Source organism: Nothoprocta perdicaria, unplaced genomic scaffold (assembly GCF_003342845.1).
Source record: "Nothoprocta perdicaria isolate Ctin4 unplaced genomic scaffold, notPer1 scaffold_7, whole genome shotgun sequence".
NCBI lineage: Eukaryota > Metazoa > Chordata > Aves > Tinamiformes > Tinamidae > Nothoprocta > Nothoprocta perdicaria.
Genome location: NW_020455976.1, coordinates 1,505,227 through 1,528,643, shown reverse-complemented (window position 1 = coordinate 1,528,643; position 23,417 = coordinate 1,505,227). Strand labels below are relative to the sequence as shown.

Sequence of the window (23,417 nt, the reverse complement as noted above, 5' to 3'; positions counted from 1 at the left end):
ACCTAGTGAGGGCTCTCAAGAGCATTGCAGACACTTCAAAATATAGATTTGAATAGGGGGGTAGTCACGACTCGGCCATCTCTGACTTGCTGGCAGAGATGCTGTGTGGGCRTTGGATGCTCTGCTGTGTCTGAGATGATGCTGTGTGAACTGCAGTGACCTGGGGGCCACAGGGAGGTTTCTGCAGAGAGCAGGTTCACYGGAGCTCGTGGTAGCCTGAATGTTGATCACAATACACACTTGTGTGGTTTTTTGTTTTAAACCCAAAGAGTTTTATTTGCCAACATTTGGAGGAAAAAAACAATAGGGCTAACAGGTTATCCTTCCTGAAATCGTGAGGGCTTTTGGTGGAAGTTCGCTCCCTGCCTCCTCAGGACAGCATGCAAGGGCAGCTCTTGAGCTTGGTTGCTGGCCCTGGGTACGAGGAGGGGCTGGGGCTGCCATCTCAACCTCGTGGGACACTTAGGTGTCCTGCATCGTTCTGCCACGTGCCTTTCTGGGCTGGCAGGAGCAGTGCTGGCTTCGGAAGGGGTCCTGCCAGGCCTCTGCCACCACAGCAAGCCTTGAGCAGAGCTCTGCAGAGAGGGAGGGGATATAAGACTTTTTATTAGTCTAAGAGGACTCTGGAGACACCAGGCAGAATTTAGAATCCTACTTCTAATCCCAGTTTGCATAATTTGACTAAATCGGATGGGCCTCGTTTTTGGGCTTTCTGCTGTCGAGTAAATCTCAGACCTCTTTAAGCTCAGGTTTTAGAGAACCTTAGCGTATGTAAAGCAATTTGTAGGCCCAAATTGGGATTCCTCTCTTTTTGCTTGAATTATTTTTGATTATTCAGTGTAAGCTTATAAAGCATTTAGTAAAGGGGAGGAACTAGCTTAATTTAGCTCAAGATACCCTTCCTAATGATAGGTATGAACAGCAACATTACTGCTAGCAGAGCGCATGATGTTTGCAGTCAGATGAGTCAACTGCACCACCATTTACTACACATCGCCTTCGTGGAAGCACAGCAGGACCTGCAGACTTGGACACGTTTTCTTGGATATTTAGTGACTACGGGGGTTGGGGAAATCTGCCTCATTTGCCATCTAAACTGGTGTGCTAGCACTCTTCATAGCGCTCCTTGTTTCCTATGTTGAGGAACTCATTTAGTGCCAATTGAGAGAGAACTAAATTGCCAGCGCCAGCTTCTGCAGCAATGAGTCATCCTTATTTCAACGCAGGCTTTCAGTGGGCTCTGCTCCCCATTAGCTCGCATGGTCTATGGAAATCTCCCCTTTAGGAGACACGGCTCTTGCTTTTCCCAGTGCAGTGATCTAAATGGGAGTGGTTAGGAGCCCGCTCGAAGCTGTGATGTTGAAATATTTCATCATTCCTTAATGCTTTCCTTGGTACYGAATCTTCAGGAAAGCATTAAGGGCTTTCCTGTAGCCCAGCAAATTTTCTCCTATTAAGTTATTTTATTTTTTTTTCCCTAGCAAGCTCGAAGCAACTGGAGAAGCATATCAATGTTCTTTGCTTGTGGCAAAAGAGAAGGTGCCATCTGGAAGGCTACTTAGTCACTGCTGAATTTATCTAGTTATTTACATGCTTACCTTCAGATGCTCAGACACAAATGTGGAAACAGGCTCTTCTTGAATAGCTCTGTTAAAGCCCTGCTGGCTTCTCATGGGAAGCATTGGCAGGTAGTCGATTTAGAGATGATTCTGTTAATATGTCAGATAACTTCATTTTTCTTCTTTGTGTGCTTTTATTACTGGAGACACTTGTGTGCAAACAGGATCGTTTGGTTCCTGACTTCCATTTGGCAATCCTTGCGTGCAGGGAAAGGTTTTAAGGCTGAACCTGGGGATGGGGAATAAGCTATTAGAAAGCAGGAGATATGTATTAAAACAAAGCAAAACTCTTCCATCTCACMGTGCTTTGCAACCCTTGATTGTGGTTGTGTCTGTGTAGTTGGATTTCCTATAGCTCATGAGGGAAGATGGCATTAAATTGGAACATGAAAGCCTATAAGACASTGTGGGAGGATGAAGAAGAGAATTTTTTCAGAGAAAAGGGCTGGCCCTCTCATGTTCAGTGTCGTGAGTGCCAGGTTTTCCTGCGCTCACCCCCTTCAAAGCAACTAAAATCTACTTCGAATATAAATTCTTTTAATAGAGAAAATATACTCTGAAGATTTGTTTGTTTTTAATAAAAATCCCTCTTCTGGAAGCTTCCAGATCGCAGCAACAGGTGTCTGTTTTCATGAYATATTTCATCTGAAGATAATTACTTCCCCCTTTTAAAATATTTGCCATGCATGTTCAGAAGGCTCAGTTTATGTTGCGTTTAATAGTCTCCGTTCTTTTCCAAATTTGATTTATAATTACACCCTACAACTGCGCTGAAGAAATAACTGGTTTAAACCTTCCAGTTTTGCAGAAGGCCATAGTGTTTCCTTCACTTTTCCACGGGCTGCTGTTTGGATGAGGAGACTTGAGGAGCAACCAAAGGTTGCACCGGGGCAGTTGCAGAGACCCGTCCAGTTGGGATGGGACCTGATGCCCCTCACAGGCGTTGGGTCCAGCTCAGGTTGTAGCATTCTGGCATCAAAGGCTGTGCTTTTATTCCTTCCAGGAGCCCGGTGCCATATCTTGTTGGATGCAGCAGTGTCCCTCAGGAAGGCCGGGAACGCCCCTCGTGCCGTAGCCGGAGGTTTTTCCCTCAGCACGAGGCGGGAACGAGCCGGGGCGGCCAGGCCTGGAGCGGTGGCCACACTCGGCCCGGCCTGGCGCCCACGGGCTGTTTGCAGGGAGCCTCCGAAATGGCTGTGTGATTTTGGTGACTAATAGCCAGAGCATGTGGCTGCAGCACCCCCGCGGCCGGCGGCAGGCGCTCCCCTGTTTATGAATGTAGTTAGGTGGCCCCCAACTGTTTACAAGACAGCAGAGGTGAGGCCTTTGATTGACAAGTCAGAAATGCATTAGATCATTCCCTCTGCCAGGCTCTGGTTCATGCTGTTAAAAATGTCAGCCTCTCCAAGTTTGAATGGCAGCCCGAGGGCCTCCGAAGCTTTTTGTTTTCTGAGATGGAAACACAAATTGGATGTGTGCCTGAGCGCTTCATCCTGGGCTGTAATTTCATCTTTTAGCTAAGAACCACAAGGTACATGAGCAAAGCACCCTGTAAACAATAATACTGGGGAAAAAAATAAACAAGGTCGTGTTTCTGGTACGTTGATCCACCGGTGTCCTGACCTCTATCACGTTGAACATCTCCACTCTGATTGCTGTTCCCTTTGGCATTACAATGAGAGCAGAGAGACTGACACGAGAGGCAGAGATTTAAAGTTGCAGTGTTGTTGTACGTTCCTTGTATTGGCTATGAAATATTGAACTGCCACAATGCGACACTGTTTTTTTTTTTTTTCCAAGCAAAGTTTCTTGTTTGAGGTGTTTGGAGTCCCTTTCCCCTGTTTGTCTGCGTCCTAGCACCTGGCAGGAACAATTAAGGGCACAAGTGGGAATCAGGGAAGTTGCAGAAGTGAAGCCAAATTCATTGTGTAATTTTTTGCACTTGACTCCACCCCCTGAATGTAGTCAGACATTCAGGAGCTTAATTGCAGGAGGACCAAGAGGGTTATCCCAGCTTGGCATCGTGCGAAGCAAGTCAAGCCACTGCCCAGGGACTAGAGAAGAGCTTTGGTAAACAAACATATTTAGGGTTTATCCTCCTTTAAATCTAATGACCTTTATGTCTGGCTGGTTGCTTAAGCACTGTATGACCAGCACTGAGCTGGGGGTGGATGGAAAACCTACCAAATCCTGTTTGTGTCTTGCATTTTCTTTTTTTTTTTTTCTTTTTTTTTGAGGGGGTTGTATAATGCAATTTATTACTTAGAAGTCAGCATTTATTTTCCCCATATCCTCCTTGTCAGAAGTCTCACGTAGATTGTAGAAAAGAGAAGAGCATCGAGAAAGGTGACGGTACCTGCTGCTGAGAACWACCCTCCCTGCTCAGCTCCACCCCAGTATGCCGAGCACGGTGATTAAATCCAGCTGCACCGCGGCTAAAAAGCCTCCCTTACTCCAGCTTCTGCATTAATTATCTTGTTACTGTGTAATGTGCCCTTCTTGGTAAGGAGAGGGCAAAGCCTTTCACACACCAGCATTAGTTTGGCCTATTAGTTTAAAAAAAAAAAAAAAGAGAAACAATACTAATCTGTTGCCCAAACCTGCATTTTCCTTCCTCCCTCGTTAGAAGCCAGAGAGGTGTGTAAACCTGCTTTGACAAATGGCATATGCGGCGCCACGACGCAAGGATACAGGTATTTTTTAAAAGCTAGCTCCAGTTCCTAAGGATTGCGAACATCTGCTTGGAGGTATTGTGGAGCTCCACAATGCACTAATTGAATTACTCTTTTCTGGAGTTGCAGGCTGCACTAATTGAATTAGCAGCAGCCGGGGTGTGCGCGCACGCGTGGGCCACGGCGCATGTGTGTGCGAGCAGAACAGRACGGGCGCCCCGGGGAGCGGGCGGCAGCGGGGGACGCGGCCATGCGGCGGCCTGTGCTGCTATCTCATGGCTTTCCGTGGTACTGCACGCTCTCCAGGGAGGAGAGAGGGTTCCCAGTCCCTCAGACTGGCTTCCTGAGGGTTCCTCAGGACCCCCAGAGGGTTCTTGAGGCCCTGAAGGTCTTTGTAATTCCCATGGTCCCAGCGTGGTTTGGGATCTGAAACCGCACTGCTTCTTGGTGTGATCTCATGCTTTTTAAATACATATATATATTTTAATTACCCTAACATTTTGGGAAGTCTCTCGTGACCCTCTAAATGTTTTACATAGTTTTAATCTCTCTTGCATTATATGAAAAAAGAAGTAATTAAGTGCAACTTGCTGCAGTCCCTGAAGAGCAGTGAGTGCTTCAGGGTGTTCCCACTAAGGTCAGCACCAGCATAGGCTGTTGTCAGGCACTTGGCTTTGTTATCACTTTGCTTCTTGAATGACTCTGTACATTGCTCTTAAGAGGGAGCCCACTGTACTGATCACTTTTTATCTGATCAGTGATATCACACTAATAATAACCTCAAAATTAAGCATTTTTTGTCACAAATTTGGAAAATTCACGGTGTACTCTATCATTTAAGCCAACGTCAGTCTGAATTCAGTGACTGTTGTAAAGCGTAACAGGCAGAGATGATTCTAGTAATCTTAAATGCATGCCTGTATAGGAGAACAAAATGAGGTCTTCTTACAAATTGGATATTTGCTCATGTACAAGTTTTAGGGGAGAGGAAAAAAAGCCTCGGAGTAGAAATGTACTTGGTAAATTTTAAAATTCATCGCTCAAAAAGATGCTGATTCATTTATGGTGCTTGGAATGGCTTTCTTTTTTCCTTCTGATTTYTACTGAATAGCAAGTATTTTGTGCATAAGAATTGTTAGGTATTCTTTATTTAATTCTTTCTTGTYTAGAAGACCTAGTTCTCTAAAATTTGAGCAATTTCTACTGTGCTTTTTTGGATGCTTTTTGTAGATCTCTCAAACAGTATCAGAGATGCGATGGCATTTCTTTTGCTTTAATGATCATTCCTGAGATTTTGTTAGTTTTCAAATGGGCAAAAATAATGCACTAGGATGCTTTGCAGACTAACTAAAATTAAACGGTGCTTGTCAAAATATATAAACTATATTCTGTGCATGCTTCCTTTTATTATGTTCGTATACTTGCCCTGTGTCTGGTGACATTAAATAGGACTTCTAATTACCTTGAAGAATCAGCAAAGTGCCGCTATATGCAGAGCTGCCGCAAATTCTCAGTTTCATTTACATTAAAAAAAGCTTCCCCCCTACAAAATGGAAAGCATTTTTTGTTAATGTATAGGATAGTTTTTACTTTTTAGTGTSGCTTTGGAAGGAGGATTCCCAAACAAATCTCGGGTTTGGTGTATTCACATTTGAAGTTGCTTTTCTTTGGCATTATCACGTTTTCAGCGTCCTGCACCCTTTTCCAAAGGGGGGAATTGTGAGATTATCTAGGAGCGCATCCATTCCTAGCAGCGAGGTCACCCTTTGGCTTTTGCCCTGCCCTCTAGAAGCGAGTTTGGGATTTATTCCCCCCAAATCCAACCGCGTGCCAAGGAAACAAAGGCAGCAACCCCAGTTGAGCTGATGAAGTTGCATACATTTTTAGGCTTGCAGGGATATGCTCTTCACTTTATGGCATCTTCAGAGCAACGAGCACTGCAGCAGCCCTCTGATGCAGGTAATAACATTTGACCTTGCAACGCGGAGCCTTCCCGTGTCGAAACGAGGGCCTGCAGCACCTTGGTGGTTGGGGTGGTTCTTCATAAAGCCCATGCRTTGCAGGAGACACCTCCATGTGTCACCTCCCTCTGGGCCAGCACGAGAGCAGGGACAATCATGTCGGGGACAGCTGGAGGTTGTCACCTCTAAAATAATGTTGGCGTGAGCTCAGCGCAGCCTTAAGAAGCAGTAAGGGGGAAAGAGTCCGTTCCATCCAGCGTATAAAGTGCTTTTAAAAACAATCTATTTCCAGAGCCTAAATTGTCCTGGGACCGGCTCTTGATATAAAAATTCATAGAAACCTGTTTTTCCGAGGGTGGTAACTTCTTGCCATAGTGCTGTAGTGTTAGAATTCACATTGGCCAGGTTGTTCTGTAAATTAAACAGTGACAGCTTCCCTCGGGGGAACAGCCAATGTATTTATGATGATGTGCTGATTACACAAAATACACTGCAAGCAGAAAACAGCTGCAGAGAACAAACCTCTTAAAAGAATACAATTACAAATAGCACCCTCAGTTTTTCTAGTGGTGAGAGTAAAATACAGCATGCTAATGCAGGTTTTCCAGCTTCCCAAGAAAAAGAGGGATGTGCGGAGCAGAGGCTGAGGTATGGTTGGATGCCCAGGCAGTGTCAATATATAGTGGCCTAAAATCCCTTCCTGAAGGTGAAGGGCAAGAGCATCCGACACCTGGGGCCTGCCTCGTAGCTGCCCTTGGTTCTTACCGTTTCTAGCACTGCAACTTCAACAGCATTGGCAAGCGAAGGGTTGGGGCTCCCCATYTAACTGTTGTCCTTGTATGATAGAGTAAAAGTTGCAGCGAAATGATTCTGGGGAGATGGGGAAGGTGAGACAAAGGCTGGAAGGGACCTGGTGTTTTCCTGAGTCTSTATTCATCGGGAAGCACGAACTGGAGCTGAAGCTGCTTCGTGTCCCCTGCCTCTGTGGAAGAGGAGTTGTAATAAAGACGCTGTAGTGGCATTGCGGGCAGGTGTGTGAGGCAGAGTGGCTGTGCTTGGGGCAGCTTGCAGTGGGTGATGCTGATGCCTCACTTTGGAGGGCTGCAAGACAAAAGCCTCCGAACCTCAAGCGCACGTTTTTTATTTTTTATTTTTTAGTCTGGGACTTGTTGTGACACTTAATGATTAAAAATACAGTAATTTTCATAGTATACTATTGTGGGTGTGTGCGAGAATCCAGGGTACTGAGAGTGTCTCTTCCACCCAGTTTTTGGAGTAATTGTAATGCCTTTAAAGTCTGGAATATCTCGCGTGTGGTGGTGTCTTTGTCATGCCCCAGGATCACTATCAATAAAACATGACTCAAATGCCAGGAAAGAGCCCAGCTGTTTAAAACCAAGAAGGCTTGTCCTTTCAATATATAAATCTGATTTTAAAGGAGATGAAGTAGCAACATTGGCACCCTGATTTGGAAGGACTTTAATTCATTTGCTTAAAAAGAAAAATCAGGTTTCCCATCTATGGATTGCTGCCATGTACTAATAGACTGTTATTCATCTGTCTGTCTCTTCTTTAAATCGTTTTTGAACCTCCCTGTGTTGTCCTGCTCTGCTGACATGTATCCCATGTGGCAAGAAGGAGTTTTGTATAATCACCCGGCTTTAATCAATAGAATAATTGATAAACCAGATAAGATTTAAACTGATTACCTCCCCGAGTAGAACTCCCTGAGGGCCTTGGACTCTCTTAATTTTGACATGTATGTTGTGTACCCCGTGGATGAAGTGCAGTTTGAATTATCTGTTTTTATTTGCTTAATGACGGGGAGGGTGTTAAAGTCAAATGTTTAATTAACCCAGCAATGGGCTGCGCTGTCACTTACACACACATCCAGCTGATTGAGATATCTCACCGAGAATACTGAATAGGAATGATAATGTGGCACTGAGACGGAAGATTGCTTTTTCAATCCATTTGCTGGGTCACTGCTTTGAATGTCTTATTGGATGAAAGGCATTCAGCCTGGGAAAAAAAAAATCAGCATTTAAGTACATTTTGTTTTCCTGGCCCCCTCTCCACCACGAAGTTAACTAAAACAGATCAGTTGCAGGTTTAATAAGCCATTCATGGTCTAGCAAAACTGCAAAGAGCAGGTCTCAGTAGCTGTTGATCTAGAGCGCTGTAATTTCCTATAGGAGCAAAATATTTGCTAGCCCCGAGGTATCTGAAGCCGAGCCGCCGCACACACACACACAAACCCCTATCTTTCATCCTCTGAGTGCTTGATTACCCCCCTTGCGTGATGGGCTCCATAGCAGGTCCGGCTCTYCATCCTCACCCAGGGCAATGAGATTTGCAGTGACATTTTTTTGTACCTCCTTGCTGTAGCTCGAGAAAAGGCGCTTTCAGAGTGGGAATTATTTTGTGATGGGCTTTTAAATTGAAATGTTGCAGAAGGGGCTGCGGCGGTGCCGCCGTTCGGCGTAGCCAAATCGCCATGACCCAGGGGTTTGTTCCTTGGGTGGCAGCTGTTGTTACAAGGCTGCGGTGCTTGCAGGCCAAGTGTCATAACAGCCAGCAACTAATCCATAATTTCACATTCTTTTATTAGAAGATTATATTATTTGTTCACTTTATTGAATGGAGGGCTGGTTCGCGTTTAGACTCGCATGTTCTTGCAGGCTGGTTGAATTTAGATGTTTGGACAATGGTTGTAATCACTAGCAGAGGTCTTTGCTTGACAGGAAAGCTCAAAAGAGAAGAATTTGAGGAAAGATTAAAATATTAACTATTGGAGATGGCTGAGCATGGGAATTTATATGGGACAGACGAGACTGTATTTGTCTTTTGATGGAAATAGCTTCAAAAAGTTAGAAAATAGTACCCCAAGAAAAAACTGGAAGTCTGCAGCAGAGCTAAGCAGTCGTGCAGCTCATTTATCAGAWTGTTTGCAGTTCCTGTGCAGGTGAAGCTGTAATAAATGCTGTATAAAGAATGTTAATCTTTATCTAGAGAATAATAATAATAATAATCCTTTAAATAAAAAGTTTCTTTTTAAGAAAGCTTCCCTAAGACTTGTTGGCTCTTGCTAACTCTTGTTAGTGCTAGAAGTATATTTTATTTTGTTATTTATATATATTTTATRTTGGTAAAAATGTAAAAGGGGATTTTTTTTCCCTCCTCCGTGCATGTGGGGAAAAATTAAGAAAACATCTGATTCTGAGCTKTATCAGCAGAGATGAAAAGCCTTGATCCATTGCAGGGATAGAGGAGCAAGCCTGCAAACTGATAATGGAAGTGAATAATTCCCAAATCCAGCAATTCAACCCTGATCCGAGTGTTGAAAATGAATTTGTGTGAAAGGAATGTAGCAAAATTAACCCAACAAGGAAGCGAGAGCCAAGCAGTGATTGATTCTGTTCTTCCATTCGCTCCTTTAAAAGGCTTCCGTGCCATGCAAAATCCGTCTTCCTGAAGTATGTGTGGCAGAAGCCTGCAGTCTTGGAGACAAAYTAACCTCTGCTGAAATTGTTTGATGGGGAATTTGAACGAGAATTCCAAAGATTGGTGAAATCATTAAGGTTGTCCTAGCGAACAGAAAAAGAAGAATACTTTTTTGTTCAGTGTCAGGAGCAGATGTGTGGGATAATTCACTAGTATGAAGCAAACTAAAGTGCAGTGATAATAGGATTCAGAACAAGCCCTGACATCAGCCCTACGTAAGTTGCCCTGTTGAGTTTTTTAGAAATAAATACCCATATTATGCGTATTATACAGTTAATTGGTTGTTTTCATCTCTGCATTTGCGGAATATGGGCTTTCTGCTCCTCAAATAGATGTAGCTAGTTTTGAAGTACTATAAAAGCTTGGAGTACAAGATGTACGCTATAAAACCATGCATAGAAAGTGCTAGCTATAAAAACATATGCATACCTGGGAAGGTACTGATCGATTTGTGTTATTTAGGAAAAGAAATTCCGAAGCAGACCTGGCTGTGAAAAAATCYGAGCAATAAAATTCAACTCGAGGTCCTTAAGGCTTCTTGCGCTCTAACCTTGCGATGAAGGATGGGGAAGTCGAGCTGCCTAATGCAGATGTCTGTGAGTTACAAAAATAACCAGATGTCCTGATTAGCAGAAGCAAATGTTCTTCCCTTAATCCACGTGAAATTATATTCAAAGGCTCTCCGGATGTAATGCTTGTGTAAATAAGGCACCAACAAACATTGGAGTAGGAAGGGCCATTGGCCAGCTAGCTTGCCAGGCTTGAAAGCTTGAATATTAAAAACGAATTTACCACTGCTGACTCTCTCAAATTCACAGAACAGAAATGTTAAGCAGGGCTGCTTCCCAGGGAATGTGAAAAGGCTGTTCTCATTAGCTGTATTTTGTCTCTCTCTCTCTCTCACAGAGAGAAATGTCTGTGAAGTGCTTGAGAAATGACTACGAAGCAAATCTCGATGTTTCGAATATCCCTGCATGGCTTGTTTCCAGCATCTGGGTTTTTGTTCATTTCCTACCTATAAGTAAGATTTCCACTCTTTAAAATATGGCCATTCACCTTATCTGTGTCCTGGCTTTTGAAGTGTAAGGATTAAGCTGAATTCACTGTTCTTCTGTGACTCTAAGACTCCCCACACCTTTAACTTAGACTTTCTAACAGACCAATAATTAGAAAGTTAAATYAACTTGATGTGAAACTTCTCTGGATGCCAGGAATTTCCAGTTTCCGGGCTTATTATTTTGAAAATACGTATTTCTTTTTTCTAATCTGCAAGTTGTTATTTGAGTGAAGAAGACAGAAGAAGGTGCAGGATTCATTTTACAGGCTTAAAAGTAGAAAGGGGTTTGTTGGGACTGTTGTTGCTGTGGCCTGTGCTAGCAGAGATGCAAACCAAACCAGGTCGGGGTGGCGCTGCTCAGGGGGATGGTGTTGTCCCGTTTTTGCTGTCTCAGCTTCCGTTTTGGTGTTTAGTTGAGCACCGACAGCCAAGCTGCTTGGTCATGGGGCTCTGAGCTCTGTKTCTTTAGGCACTGCGTGAATGCCAAAAGAAAGGCGCTGTCATGAAAAGTTTCTAGATTGATTGGAGCAGGGGAGGACACAGATTTCTATCCAGGTAACTCCAGCATCATGGTGCACATGGGCATGGCAGCCTAGAAGGCAAGCACTGAACAAATATTTGAGTTATTCCCTTTAATTTATTCCAGTTTTCTTTGCTTTTCCGGTATCAGTTGCTGCTCTGCAGGCTGCAGTTTCTCTGCTTGCTCTCATTTGAGTGCTTGGAGGTAAACCCCTTGCAAAAGTACCGTTTAACTTTAAACTTGCAAGAGCTGGGAAGCTCGTCCGGGCCTTGGTCCGTGCTGAAGTCACCCCCTTGTGCCCGCACGGTGCAATTTATGGTGCTCTCCGAAAGGATCTCATCTCCGTGAACGTTCGGAGCGGCAAATGCCAAAGAGGAATGGGGTCTAATATTTATCTCTGCATTTTCATTGCTGTGGATCTCCCTGTGTGTTACAGCTGTCATTTTTGTTTTATCTGCTGAGCAGAGAGAGAATTGCCTTCAAACTTGCTGTTTTCTTACTTGTTTTTCCTCAAAGTGCATTAGCCAGTGCAGAGGACTAGTTTAATAGAGTGGAGTGACCAAATCAGCCTGAATTAAAGTGTTTTAGGTGTTGAGAGGAGAGAAAGGAGAAACTACTAGTAAGTGATTTAATGGATGTTTAAGCCTATATTTTTTCTTTCTTTTTTTTACTGATAATACCCCTTTCAGCCTGACATTGGCTGTGCCAGGATTCATCCTCGCGGCGTTTGAAATGGCCGAGATATTTATAAACTGACAGACAGCATTTATAAAATCAGGAGGCTGACAGTCCCTTAACGATAACAACAGGCAGGGGCTCATCTATCACTTGCAAAGGTTATTGGAAAGGGAACGTAAAGCTTATGTGCGTCGGCGGCCTTAGACGGGCGCTTATTTCCACGTATAGACCCCCCCCTCCCTGCGATCCTCTCCCTCTCCGACTGTTGTCTCGCTGTCTCTCAATCCAGCCTGGTTGATCTGGACATGGGGCAATCGCAGCTGATTTCCCCACAGTTTTACCCAGCGTTTCCTCAGCCCATTTCTTGCCCTCGGTTAATGCAGCCTGGAAGAAAACTGACTTGGTGGCATCTTGGGGCAACAAAAAGCAAAAAAAAACCAAACCCAAACAGATTAGATGGAAGAAACCTCTCAACTGCTGCCAAGCTGCTGGCTTGCCTTTGGAAAGAACATTGTGCATTGAGTGACAAACTTAACCTGGGGCTGGCCAGGGGTTAAACGGCCCTTCTGCTTTATTTTCCTCTTATATAGCCCTGGTCTGCAAGCAGAATGCTGATGTCCTGGCTTTATTCAGCGGGGCCGCGGCGGCTGCCCGCCGTCCCCGACGCGGCCAAGCCAGTGCTTTGTGGCCCCTTCAAGGAGCCTGAAAGAGGTGGTCRGTTACTGGCGAGCTCTGATTAAAACCTTGTGTTCAGCCAGTGCACCGGGGAGGTTTGAGGAGCAGGTTGTGTCAACAGTTTGCACGGGCGAAGGGGAAACACGCCCTTCACTGGTTTGGATTAAACCAGCTATTTTCATGTGGCTGTAGAAATACCCGGACAGCTACATCTGGCATCTGGGTTGCCCTTGACTCATTTACTCCTCTGGAGCTGTTCGGACGCCGTATTCCCGCTGCATTATTTGCTTAGGGACCTGCGCTGCCCAGGTAGGTTTCCCGCATGCAACTGGAGGAGCTGGTGGCACTAAAAACACCCCCTGCCCCGGCTTGTGCCAGCGCCGGCGCGCAGCGGCTCGAGCGAGCCCCGTTGCCTCGAGGGCCTCTATTTATCAGGGAACTCGATTAAAATACAGACTGCACATGACATCAAATTTGTAATCGTTTTTCCCCAGCAAGCAAGCGCTTTCTGTATTGGATGCAGGTGTTGAAAGCAAGAGTGTGTTTTAAGGGCCGGTGCAGCACAAATTCTGGCCTTTGGGATAATGACAAGTGTTTTGCCTGCATAAACAATATATATATATATATATATATTTTTTTTTCCCCCTGAGGTCCGCACGCACCTAGTTCCCCTCAAGCTCATCATCTCTGTCAGGTTAATCAATAGGCACCGTATGGCAGAGGGTCAGTAATCAGTGTCATCGTGCCTTTAAATCGTGTTGAAAATTTGCTTAAAGCCTGGGCCAATTAACATCGAGATGATGAATGGATGGGTAGATGGGAAGAGCCTGGCGCTCAGGGGCTTTGTGCGAAGGAGATGCTCAGCTGTTGAGCAGCAGACACCAGCGAATAAAATCAGCCATTCATGGGAGCTCAGTCCACCCACTCTTAATGATAATGTCAATCTAGCAAAATATATACACATTGGAGTTGTCATGAGTTCATAAATCAAAGGAGTTTGTCAAAGGCATTCAGATTAACGAGGCAGCAGCAATAACAAGTCAAATTTGCATAGAGAATTGCCCGAATCTCAGTAAATTATGATCCTGTTTTTCATTTGATTATTTGCTAATGTCTCAAGAGGGAGAATGATTATATTAGCATGCAAAATCTACTCCAGAAGTAGAAATCGGAGGTAGAGCAGACCAGCATACGATGACAATTAATCAGTTTCTGCATACTAGCATAAACGCGCAAGGCCCAGAAATGAACTCCTTTTTTTATTATTATTTCTCCTTGCTACTGATCCAAATGGTTCAGCTTGACAGAGACTTTATATTGCTTTAACAGTGTTCTGAATTGTGCCTGCAGGCAAGACATAGTTATGCAGCTATAACCAACCTATCCATCTGCCAACCAGATTGGAATTCTCCTATCCAAGGCTTCCATTAACCCCCACTGACAGCTCCAAACAGGATTAAGAATTTGAAAGCATAAAAAATAGTTGTGCTCTTCGCAGAGACACCCGGTGCTTCCCCGCCCCCCCTTCCCTGCACTCGGACCGGGGCTGCATCTGCCCTGCTTTATAATTAGTGCTGGGCAGGTCAGCACCAAAGCAAGCCGGCCCGCTTGGCAGCGCTTTCATCTCCAGCACGACGAGCGAGGCGGGTCTGGAGGTGGCTCCGTCCAGTTGGGGTTCCTGGGGTTGTATTTATCCCTGTGTTATATCATTCCCAGCAGTGTTTTGCTGGGCCCGTGCAAGCGAAATMCCGTGTGTCGCCTCGCATCGAATGCTGCAGTCTGGGGGGTTCGTACGCAGCGTAGTGTGGGGTGCACCCTGATAGAGGAGGCTGCATGGGGAGAATTAAATAGTCAGGATTTTGTGCTGGTCTTTAAGACRACCTGCCCTAGAATTACACTCTGTTAATTACAGGCGGAAGTTTTAAATGCAAAGCAGATTTAAAGGGGCCTCATTATAGACTGTAGCCATTTTAGGGAAAATAAACTAGGGCGGGCGAGTCCCTTTGACGGGAGCCTCTTGCTAGGGAGAAATTTTGAAGGTCACAGGAAATGTGAGGTTGGGTTTCCTCCCTTCTCTTCCCCACATTTCCARTGTCATTGTGTGACCTTGGCCAAATGAAAAAAAAAAATACCCAAAATATTCCCGGTGTGTGGAACATGGGGAGGCTGGGGGCGGGTTGTTGTCTCACCAAGGTTGACCCCTCGGTGTTTTGTGGGCTTTGGGGCTTCCCGTCTTATCTCGCTCGGCCGGTGCTGTTTGCAAGGAGGCACCGCGGCACACGAGAGCGAGCGAGCGCTTCTGTCRGGATTGCCACGTGCCTGCAGGCTCTTGGAACTGCTCTAAGCAGAGGGAGGTCGGATGGTTTTCCGGCCACACCTGCTTTTAGGGTGCACTTTCATCCTGACAAACGTCCTCCTTCCTTTACGACGCATCAAGTGCAATCGCTGGAGCTATTAGCATTCCCGGTGCGTATCCCCGCTGCCGTCTGGATACCAACTGCCGCTTCCTAGCRCCGTGCCCGAGACATGTGTTTCGGTAGCCACGAGAGGGTGCTCGGAGCGGCGCCCGCCTTTGTCTGCGCCTCCTGCAGCCCRGAGCAGCGTCCTGCCCCAGCAGACCTTGCTCTCACCTCCCGCCTTTATCCCTCCTTCCGCAAGGAGGGATTTACAGATCTATAGTTTCACTCAGGTACGTTGTGCTCTTCCCATGGCCTTGTCCAGCTCCACGTGCTCMCACACGGTTCCTGTTTGTCCCCAAATATGCAGGGTCTCACACCCGCTGCCTTCCCTATGCCTGAGAAACAAGCRGGAGCTGCCGACATCTGTGCGTGTCCTTAAGCACGAGGCTCTCCGGTCATCCCGTCCTCACCGAGCGGGACCTTCTTGCCTGCAGAAGTGCCGGAGCAACGCTCCGTGGTAATGGAGCCGCCGCCTCGGTGCGGGGAAGGGAGAGGCGCCAAGCTGGGAAGCACCATATGCACTTGGCACTCTTTGTCTGCTCTTTGTTCAGCCAACCTCTTAGCCTTGCCACCTCTAAAGCTAATGAATGCAAAATGGTCCTCCGCTCGAGATGCTCGGCTTCAAGGAAATAAAAAGGGGACGACGTGGTGTTTTAGCCAGGAATTTCAAACTAAGGGCTGACAGCTTGCCGTCGGTGCGCTGCTTTTCCTGCTTTTGGCCGTGTTTGGAGGGAGGGGATCCTTAAAGGCTTTGCAARGGCAGTAAAAGGCAAGGTTTCTCTCTTTGGGGAAGGGGTGTTTGGAAGGGGGCATCATTTTGCCGGTTGTAGGGAAGGAGATGAATGCTGGAAATGCAGCCAGAAGTGGTAAGTAGCCCCCTGCCCCTCCACAAGAACAAAATGTGTTTCCTGCAGTGCATCGTATTTGTCTCTAAGTCTTATGCCTCTTGCACTTGATCTTTTTTCCTCCAAAGCACAAAATTGAAAGCCTTGCTGGAATTAACCRCTTACTAAACTGTATTTCATGGGAAGAACAGAGCAGCTTTTATGTTTGACCTTCCTTTTTGCAGATATGTGGGCCTAGCTTATATGATTTTACGATCGCTCTCCTTTCTGAGCCAGATTTAATGTAATAACTTGGTCTTTGGCTGAGGCCTCCTATGAAAACTTTTAAAAGCGTGCCCCTCTCGGCGATTTATCAGGCCTGTTTAGGATTGATTTCCATTATAAAACCCTGGTTACAGCATCCCAGATGTCATGGTGCCCTGCGAGTTCTATATCTTAAAAAAAAAAGAAAAAAAAAGAAAAAAAAAGCTGTTTGGTCTGCAGGGCTTGATTTACACCGGCTCCTCAGGGCCAATTTATGGCATCTTGGTGGCTTTTTTTCTCCCCCTCGTTTGCTGTTTTTCACCTGCGGCTGCTGCCCCTGCTTGACCTCCGGGTTGTGCCTTCTCCTGCCGTTCGTGAGGGCCGTGGACGTGGGAGCTGCCCCGAGCACCTCCACATGTGGGGTGCTGCCCTGAGCATCTGCGCACAGCGAGGAACTGCCCAGAGCAGCACCCTGCCCCACAGCAGGTGCTTGGGGCAGTGAGAAAAAAGGAAAAAATGAATGAGCTGGGCCTGTCTTCCTTGGAGAAGAGAARGTTGAGGGGAGATCTGATGGATGTGTGTRAGTACCTGAAGGGGGAATGTAGGGAGCAAGGGGCCAAGCTCTTCTCAGTGGTGGCCCATGATAGGACAAGGGGCAGTGGAAACAAGTTGAAATATAGGAAGTTCCATCTGCATGTGAGGAGGAACTTCTTTCCTGTGAGGGTGACAGAGCCCTGGCACAGGCTRCCCAGAGAGGTTGTGGAGGCTCCTTCTCCGGAGGTTTTCACCTGGATGTGCCATGTGCTCTAGGTGTCCCTGCTGGAGCAGGGGTGTTGGACTAGATGATCTCCAGAGGTCCCTTCCAACCTTAATGATTCTGTGAGGACGGACAAGTACAGGGTGCAAACCTGCCCCGTGAAATCCCTGCTCCTGAGCTTGCCCGCACCGAGCAGGAACCCCACTTTTCCTGGCAGAGCTCTCTCTSAGCCCTTTCCATGTCTCTCTCTAAAACCTGTTTTATTACTTACTACTGAATGTGTGGGAATGTGGCCTGGGGCTTGGAATACTGTGGTAGTCAACTGATTTTGGAGGTCTCCCTTGGCACGGAAGGTGATCCTGTGTGTGGGAAGGCCGTGCTCCAGAGCCGCTTGCTGGAGGTTAACAGGAGTAAAGTCTCCTGGTGCCCTTTCTGTGTCCTTCCTGGAAAGGCCTTTGCAATTGTTTTTCCTGTACTATCCCCGTCTCTTTCTGATGCACTTTTTATGGAGGTGGTAGTTTAAGTTCCCTGTTGGTGTCTCTTTCTCTGGAAAGGTCAAGGAAACGTGTGTGTGTGTGTGTGTGTGTGTGTGTGTGTGTGTGTGTGTGTGGAGTCACAGGGCTGGAATAAGTCACAGCCATGGTATCAAACCTCCCTGCACAGATTAAATAAAAACCACAAAGAAATAAATGAAAAAAACCCACCAATCTCTACTTCCTGACCATCTCACCCACTAGCATTTAGTTAAGTAAAATTTCTAGGTGTTTCTGGCAGTCTAGCAGACTCTCTACCACTAATTATTTAGGCATGTTAAAATGTAAGGCATAGAGGCCAAGTACATCCATTAACAGTCTCATTTTCTACAGGTCCACTGTTTGGAGTGGTGATTATAGGGAGTTGAGAAGCCTTAGTGTTACCAYAATGCTCCTTTCCAGAGAGGCCACTACTGGTGGTTTCAGTATAAATCCCCCCAAATGCTCCTGTAATACATACTTGCACGGTGGAGCATTGATGTGTTGAGGAGAAGAAATTATTTCTCAGCCAGAACTAGCCATTTGGCTTAGAAGTACAAGTTAGCCTCCTCTGTGTGTGTGTGTGTGTGTGTGTGTAAAATAATGCAGCCTCTGTAGCTACAAATTTTCCTTTCCTTTTCTTCTTACAGAGCAATATTAGGGGAGAGAACTGAATTAAAGCTTACTTTCTTTCACAGAATTCTTCTGAGAGAGAAGACTGTAATAATGACGAGCCCCCTAGGAAGATCATTCCCGAGAAGAATTCACTTAGACAGGTATGTGATCAGTCTCTTTAAAAATGCAATAAAACTTGCTAAGCTACCTGAATCCTAAAATGCTTTTGGAAGCCAAAGTCTGATTTGTGCTCCTGGAAATCTTTCCTTCTSTCCTTTGAAGCCTGAGAAAGTTGCATTGCACCTGGGGAAAGCAGGCACGTGGGCTGAGATTTCACCCGGGTGCAGTCTGGTGCTTCTTGCTAAGGAAACCTAGATTTGTTCTGTGTGCTGCAGTCACCAGTGACTTCCTATTTTTACCTTTTTCCATTTGCTGTTCATCAAGACCTCTTCACCCTTTTATTCTGTAATTGTTTCTTTGATTCTTTGTTCAACATTTTACCCTGATTCAGATTGTGCATTCAAGAATCTCCAAGGGTTYTACAACAGTTAAGCTCTCCGCTACTGTTGAAGGTGAATTTTCTAAGATCATGTCTTGGTTAATAACCTGAAAAATAACTGGTTTTTCTTCTAAATTCATATTAATTATTACTGGGTAGAAGGAGAAAAGGTAGGTTAATAAACATATCTCTTTGTCCTTCTTATATAGTAAAGCAAATTTCTAACCATTTCATCAAGAATCACTTTTATACTGAAGGTCCCCACTGCAGAAGCAAATACGTGTCCATTCCTCAGCTGTTGATGTTTGCTACCTGATGTATCAGAGTAAAGCCACTGATGAAGGTGAAGAAGTGAACACCTAGGCCACACATTGAAGCACCTGACAAGCTGGACATCAGCTATAGGAGAGAGAGCCTCAGGCAGGGGTGTAGGGTGGGAATACAGTGCCCCACTGCTGCTATTTCTAAGCAAAATTGGGTCAGAACCCATGATAGAGTATCTGTTTGATATAGCCTGTTCCTATAGCTGACTTGCTTTAAGATGTACTGTCTTAGAGGTGACAGTCAGCAGAAAGGGATAAAGTTATYAAGTGTTTAGGAGTCCAACACACCRGAAAACTTTATTTATGTATGTATTTATCTTAGCATTACCTTACTGGTCCAGTGGAACCCCATGGTGACCTGTCTTGTGTGCCTTCTCATCCCACCAGTGCCTTCCTGACGACTGTTGGCTAAGGAGGCAACAAATGTTCATGTGAGCCACATTATGAGGATCAAGAAGGTGTGATTTCTTGAGTTGGGTTTCTTTCCTTCACCTGTTACCCTCCAAATATATTCTTAGTGTCCATGGAAAGCTGGTATCAAGAGTATACCTGAAAAACTGCACTGTCCAAATATTTCCTATCAGAAATAATTCATACGGACATGATATACAGCAAAATGATTAGCTATTAAAATGTTATATCACACTGTCTATCTTTGTCTGCGCCCAGTCTTTGTCATGACAGATGCAGGACACAGTCCTTGCGGCTTGTAATCATTGTGTGGCACCTTTGGCATTCAGAACAGTGATTGTGAATAAGTTCAAGTTGGAGTGTTAAAGCCAAGACCCTTAGGACTAGCTTTCAGGAGATGGTTACCCAAAATTTTATGTCTTTGGCAGAAAGAATTTGGGTTTTTTATATAGACATAAATAAAAGCTATCAGATCCTTTTGGAAGCTCGGAAGAACTTCTTTTTCCTGTAGCAGCTGGCAAGAAGCAGTCAGTTTTCCAGCTGTAGGTTCAGGATGCAGACACACGCGGCCATGTGCTTTCTCCTGTCTTGATGAATGAGCGGAGCGGTATTGGAAAGATTTAAAATTTCCTTATTGGGAAACATGGACCTACCGTCCAGCATGGAGGAATGGACTATGTGGAGAGAGGGAAAGGTCTGTTAACCTAAGTAGTTCTTCCAGTGAGAATGTCCTCCCATTTAGTTCTTTTCTGATGGTTTAGCTTTAGGAGAAGGATGAGATATGTCAGGCTGCTTCAAGGGGAGCAYGGTTTAGCTAAGAAGTTTAAATAAGGGGCCTTGGCTGGTCTTGCTTCATTTGCTGCACAGGCATGAAGCCTTTGCCAAAGCTGTTGCCTCAGGTAGGTCTGGACGTACCAGAAGGTGATGAGAAGTTGTAGTTGTTACCAAGGTTCCAAAGTTGCAAGCAGGCTGAAGACCTGCATGACTTAGTGCTGTGGATCTCCACTAGGAGAAGTGTAATTTTTCTGTTGGCCGAAATGGCTTTTGTAGAAGGGCATCTTGAGAAGCCTCAGCAAGTGGAGCTGCGTTCCTGGACGTGGGAGACACGGCTGCTCTTAGACACGTGAGGGGCAGCAAAGCAGGAGACGGGGATTAGCACTGGGAAAAGAAACAGGAAAGATAATTGACATTGTTAGCTGGAATGGGGATAGGATCTGAGCTGTGACAGTTTGAAGTAAGGGTGCAAATACTCAGTTCTTGCTGATGGCTTGATATGACAAATTGAAATTTTGAGGGGTTAAACTGAAAATCACAGTATGAAAACAGACTTGAGGAAAAACAATGACAAGTGGCAAAAGTTTTTGGCAACTTTATTTAAGCTAACAAACGAATTTTCACACTGCAAAGTTATAAATTAATTTTAATAGGCTGATCCAGATGGTCCATTTGGAAAATGGATAGCTTGATCTGTTGAAAATTAAACTAAATTTATCTCTCTCATACTTCAAACTGAAGTAAGCGTGAGAAGAGTGCCCATTAAGTCCGGCTCATACAGATGGACCGGCAGGTCACACATGGGACTAATCTGATTCATTTTAAAAATAAATGCATGAGTTATTGAATCAGGTTCCCGTTCCAAGGCCTGGGTGCGAGCGCGTGCGTGTGCGCGCCGCCCTTTCAGAGGGGCTCGCAAATGCTTCAGTGCCTTTTTAACCTGTGTGTTTCCATTTGAATTCAGCCTCCTTGCCAAAAAACGTAATTAGTTTGCAGTGCCTATCATTTAGCGTTAGACGCAAGCGCTAGATTGATTAGGTCAGGCGTTTGTTATTTTAAGGGCTGCGTCGCCATTCTTCATTTATGAAGAACACGAGCTCAATAGTCTTGCGGAGAGAGGCGGCCTTTAGAAGCGGCGCYGGGGAAGCTCTCTGGGGGCCCCTGCAGCCTTTTAGCTCCTGGGTGTTTTAAACAGGGCCATGAATGCAGATTTGTAAATTTATTGCGGTGCCATCTGGTTTTTTGCAGGAGCCGTATTATCGTTGGCGCGCATGTGTCTATTGTGGTGGTCACTCGGYGGGAGCTTGCCCTCGTGGGCCGACGGGGAGCCATGAATGGGGGGGGTCAGCGTGCGCGGGTCACAGGGCAGCTGTCCGGGGCTGCCCTGAACTTGATTACCCCGCTGCTTTTTGGAGAGGACGGGCACAATGCGGCTGGGTTGGAAACCCTCCCTGCCTCCCCTTRGGCCGAGCGGGAATGCAGGGCCTTTTGCTGCGGCGGTTCCTTCTGCCGGGAAGCGCCCGCGGAGGAGCCTTGCAGGGGGCAGCGGCGGCGGGATGGCCGCAGCGTCCCTGCGAGCAGCACTCGGGGCTCTGCCGGCGCTCCGCAGAGCTTCCAGATGGAAGTCCAGGGAAAAATAATCGCTGTGTTCTCCCCATTTGAACAGGCCCTTTTCCATGGCATTTTCCCTGGTAGTGTTACAGCGCAGAATACTGCCTGTGTTCGGCCACGTGGGTTGGCGGTCGCTTTGTAGAATTAACGTGTAGCACCCAAACCGTGCTCRAGGTGCTGCTTCGAGCTTCAGACAGGCCTGGTCTGCTCCCAAGAGCTTGAAGTGAAGCAGTTAAGGARGGCAAAAAGCTGTAGCAATCCCTCCTCAATTCCCTTCTCTTTGGTGGCATCACCTGCTTCGCAGGATGCCTCTCTTCCAGGTGGAACCTGACGCTCTCCAAAACCCCTTCTGCTCCGGGGAGTTAGTTCCCTCTTTGCAATGTATGGGAAAGGTTATAAAGTGGGGAGGTTGTAGAGATCCTGCAGCTCCCTCCCTCACCCCGGAGGGGATTTTGTAGTTCAGATTTTCCTCCTCTGGTGGAGAGCCAGGTCAGATGGGAAGTACCTTTCCTGCAAGGTTACCCAGTTTATATCTTCTTTTATACTAAAAATACTTTCTAGGAAGGAGTTGCTGGTTGAAAAGCCTCTTGAAATTGATAGAAATACCTCCTAGTTATGAACCGAGAAAAAAAAAATCACTTCTATTTCTCCTTATCAYTTAATGTGCATTAAAAAAAAGAGTGAACTTAGGGTGTGCCAAAGCCTTAAGCTGCACTGGAAATGCTGCCTCGTGGCGGAAAGACCACTGGGCTCTTTCAGGCCCCGTGCTAATAGGAATCTGTCAYCCCGCTGCATTTCTGCATTCCTCTGTAATTGAGTAAATTGCAAGTGGTGTCTGCTCCCCCTTGCCCTTTGTGTGCGTGTCCACTTACCCTCCCAAGAACGTGGGCAGTGATAAATAAAGTGCTGAACAGGGCTCTCGACTCTTTGAAAGCAGCATGTTGCCAGCCCCCTAGTTATATTTCTTTAAGTGTTTATGTTTTTCTGTATTCTTTCCCTTGTGTGGCTGGAACCCCGGGGATCCAAAGCCATGAGAGAGGCCAAGAAGCTAACAAAGTGGCTGTCCTCTTGTTAGCTTGTTCCTTTCTTCTTTAAAAAACAGGATGAAAACCATCTGGCTCAGGGCATTACATTTTCCTCCCCCATGCACCTCTATAGATGAAGAGTTTCACCTGCAGTGAGGGTTTACATTGATTAGGGAGGGAGCAGTAATTCAAGCCTCCATCCACTTCAGTGATACTTTGCAGTCTTTAAAGGTGCTGACCCATTGAGTTAAACTGTCAAGGGAGGATAAAAAAGGAGCTTCATCCCGGGAGGTAACAGCTGCCAGGTTTTCAACACCTTGTGCGCTGCTGGAGAAGTGTCACAAATTGTCAATGGGAAGAAAAATCGCTCGGCTGCCATCTTCCCTTAATGACGAGCCTTATAAAATGAGAGATTTAGGGGTTTTTAAATCAGCGAGGAGCCGTCAGGGAGGAAGGGAAAAAAAAATAGAATCCAGAGGGGTTTTTGAACTGCGATCCCGACAAGATGTGGATTGGACAAATACCGGAGCCAAGTTGGGCTAACGCTGGTCAGGATGGGCAGGGTGAGCTCTGCACAGCGGGGCAAGAGGCAAGGGAAGGCAGCAGCACAAGTCTAGCATTACCCTGGCTGTATTTAAAAAAAAAAAAAAAAAAAAT

The 23,417-nt window shown here is 45.8% G+C and overlaps 1 protein-coding gene across 1 annotated transcript in view; it reads left to right on the top strand.

The window, feature by feature from the left end:
• The window catches only part of BTRC (beta-transducin repeat containing E3 ubiquitin protein ligase), a 112,814-nt gene that overhangs the window by 27,465 nt on the left and 61,932 nt on the right, over positions 1 to 23,417 (top strand). Inside the window, exon 4 of the mRNA XM_026050515.1 lies at positions 18,201 to 18,278. Within this exon, the coding sequence (XP_025906300.1) occupies positions 18,201 to 18,278 (78 nt within the window). The remainder of the gene's footprint in view (positions 1 to 18,200; positions 18,279 to 23,417) is intronic.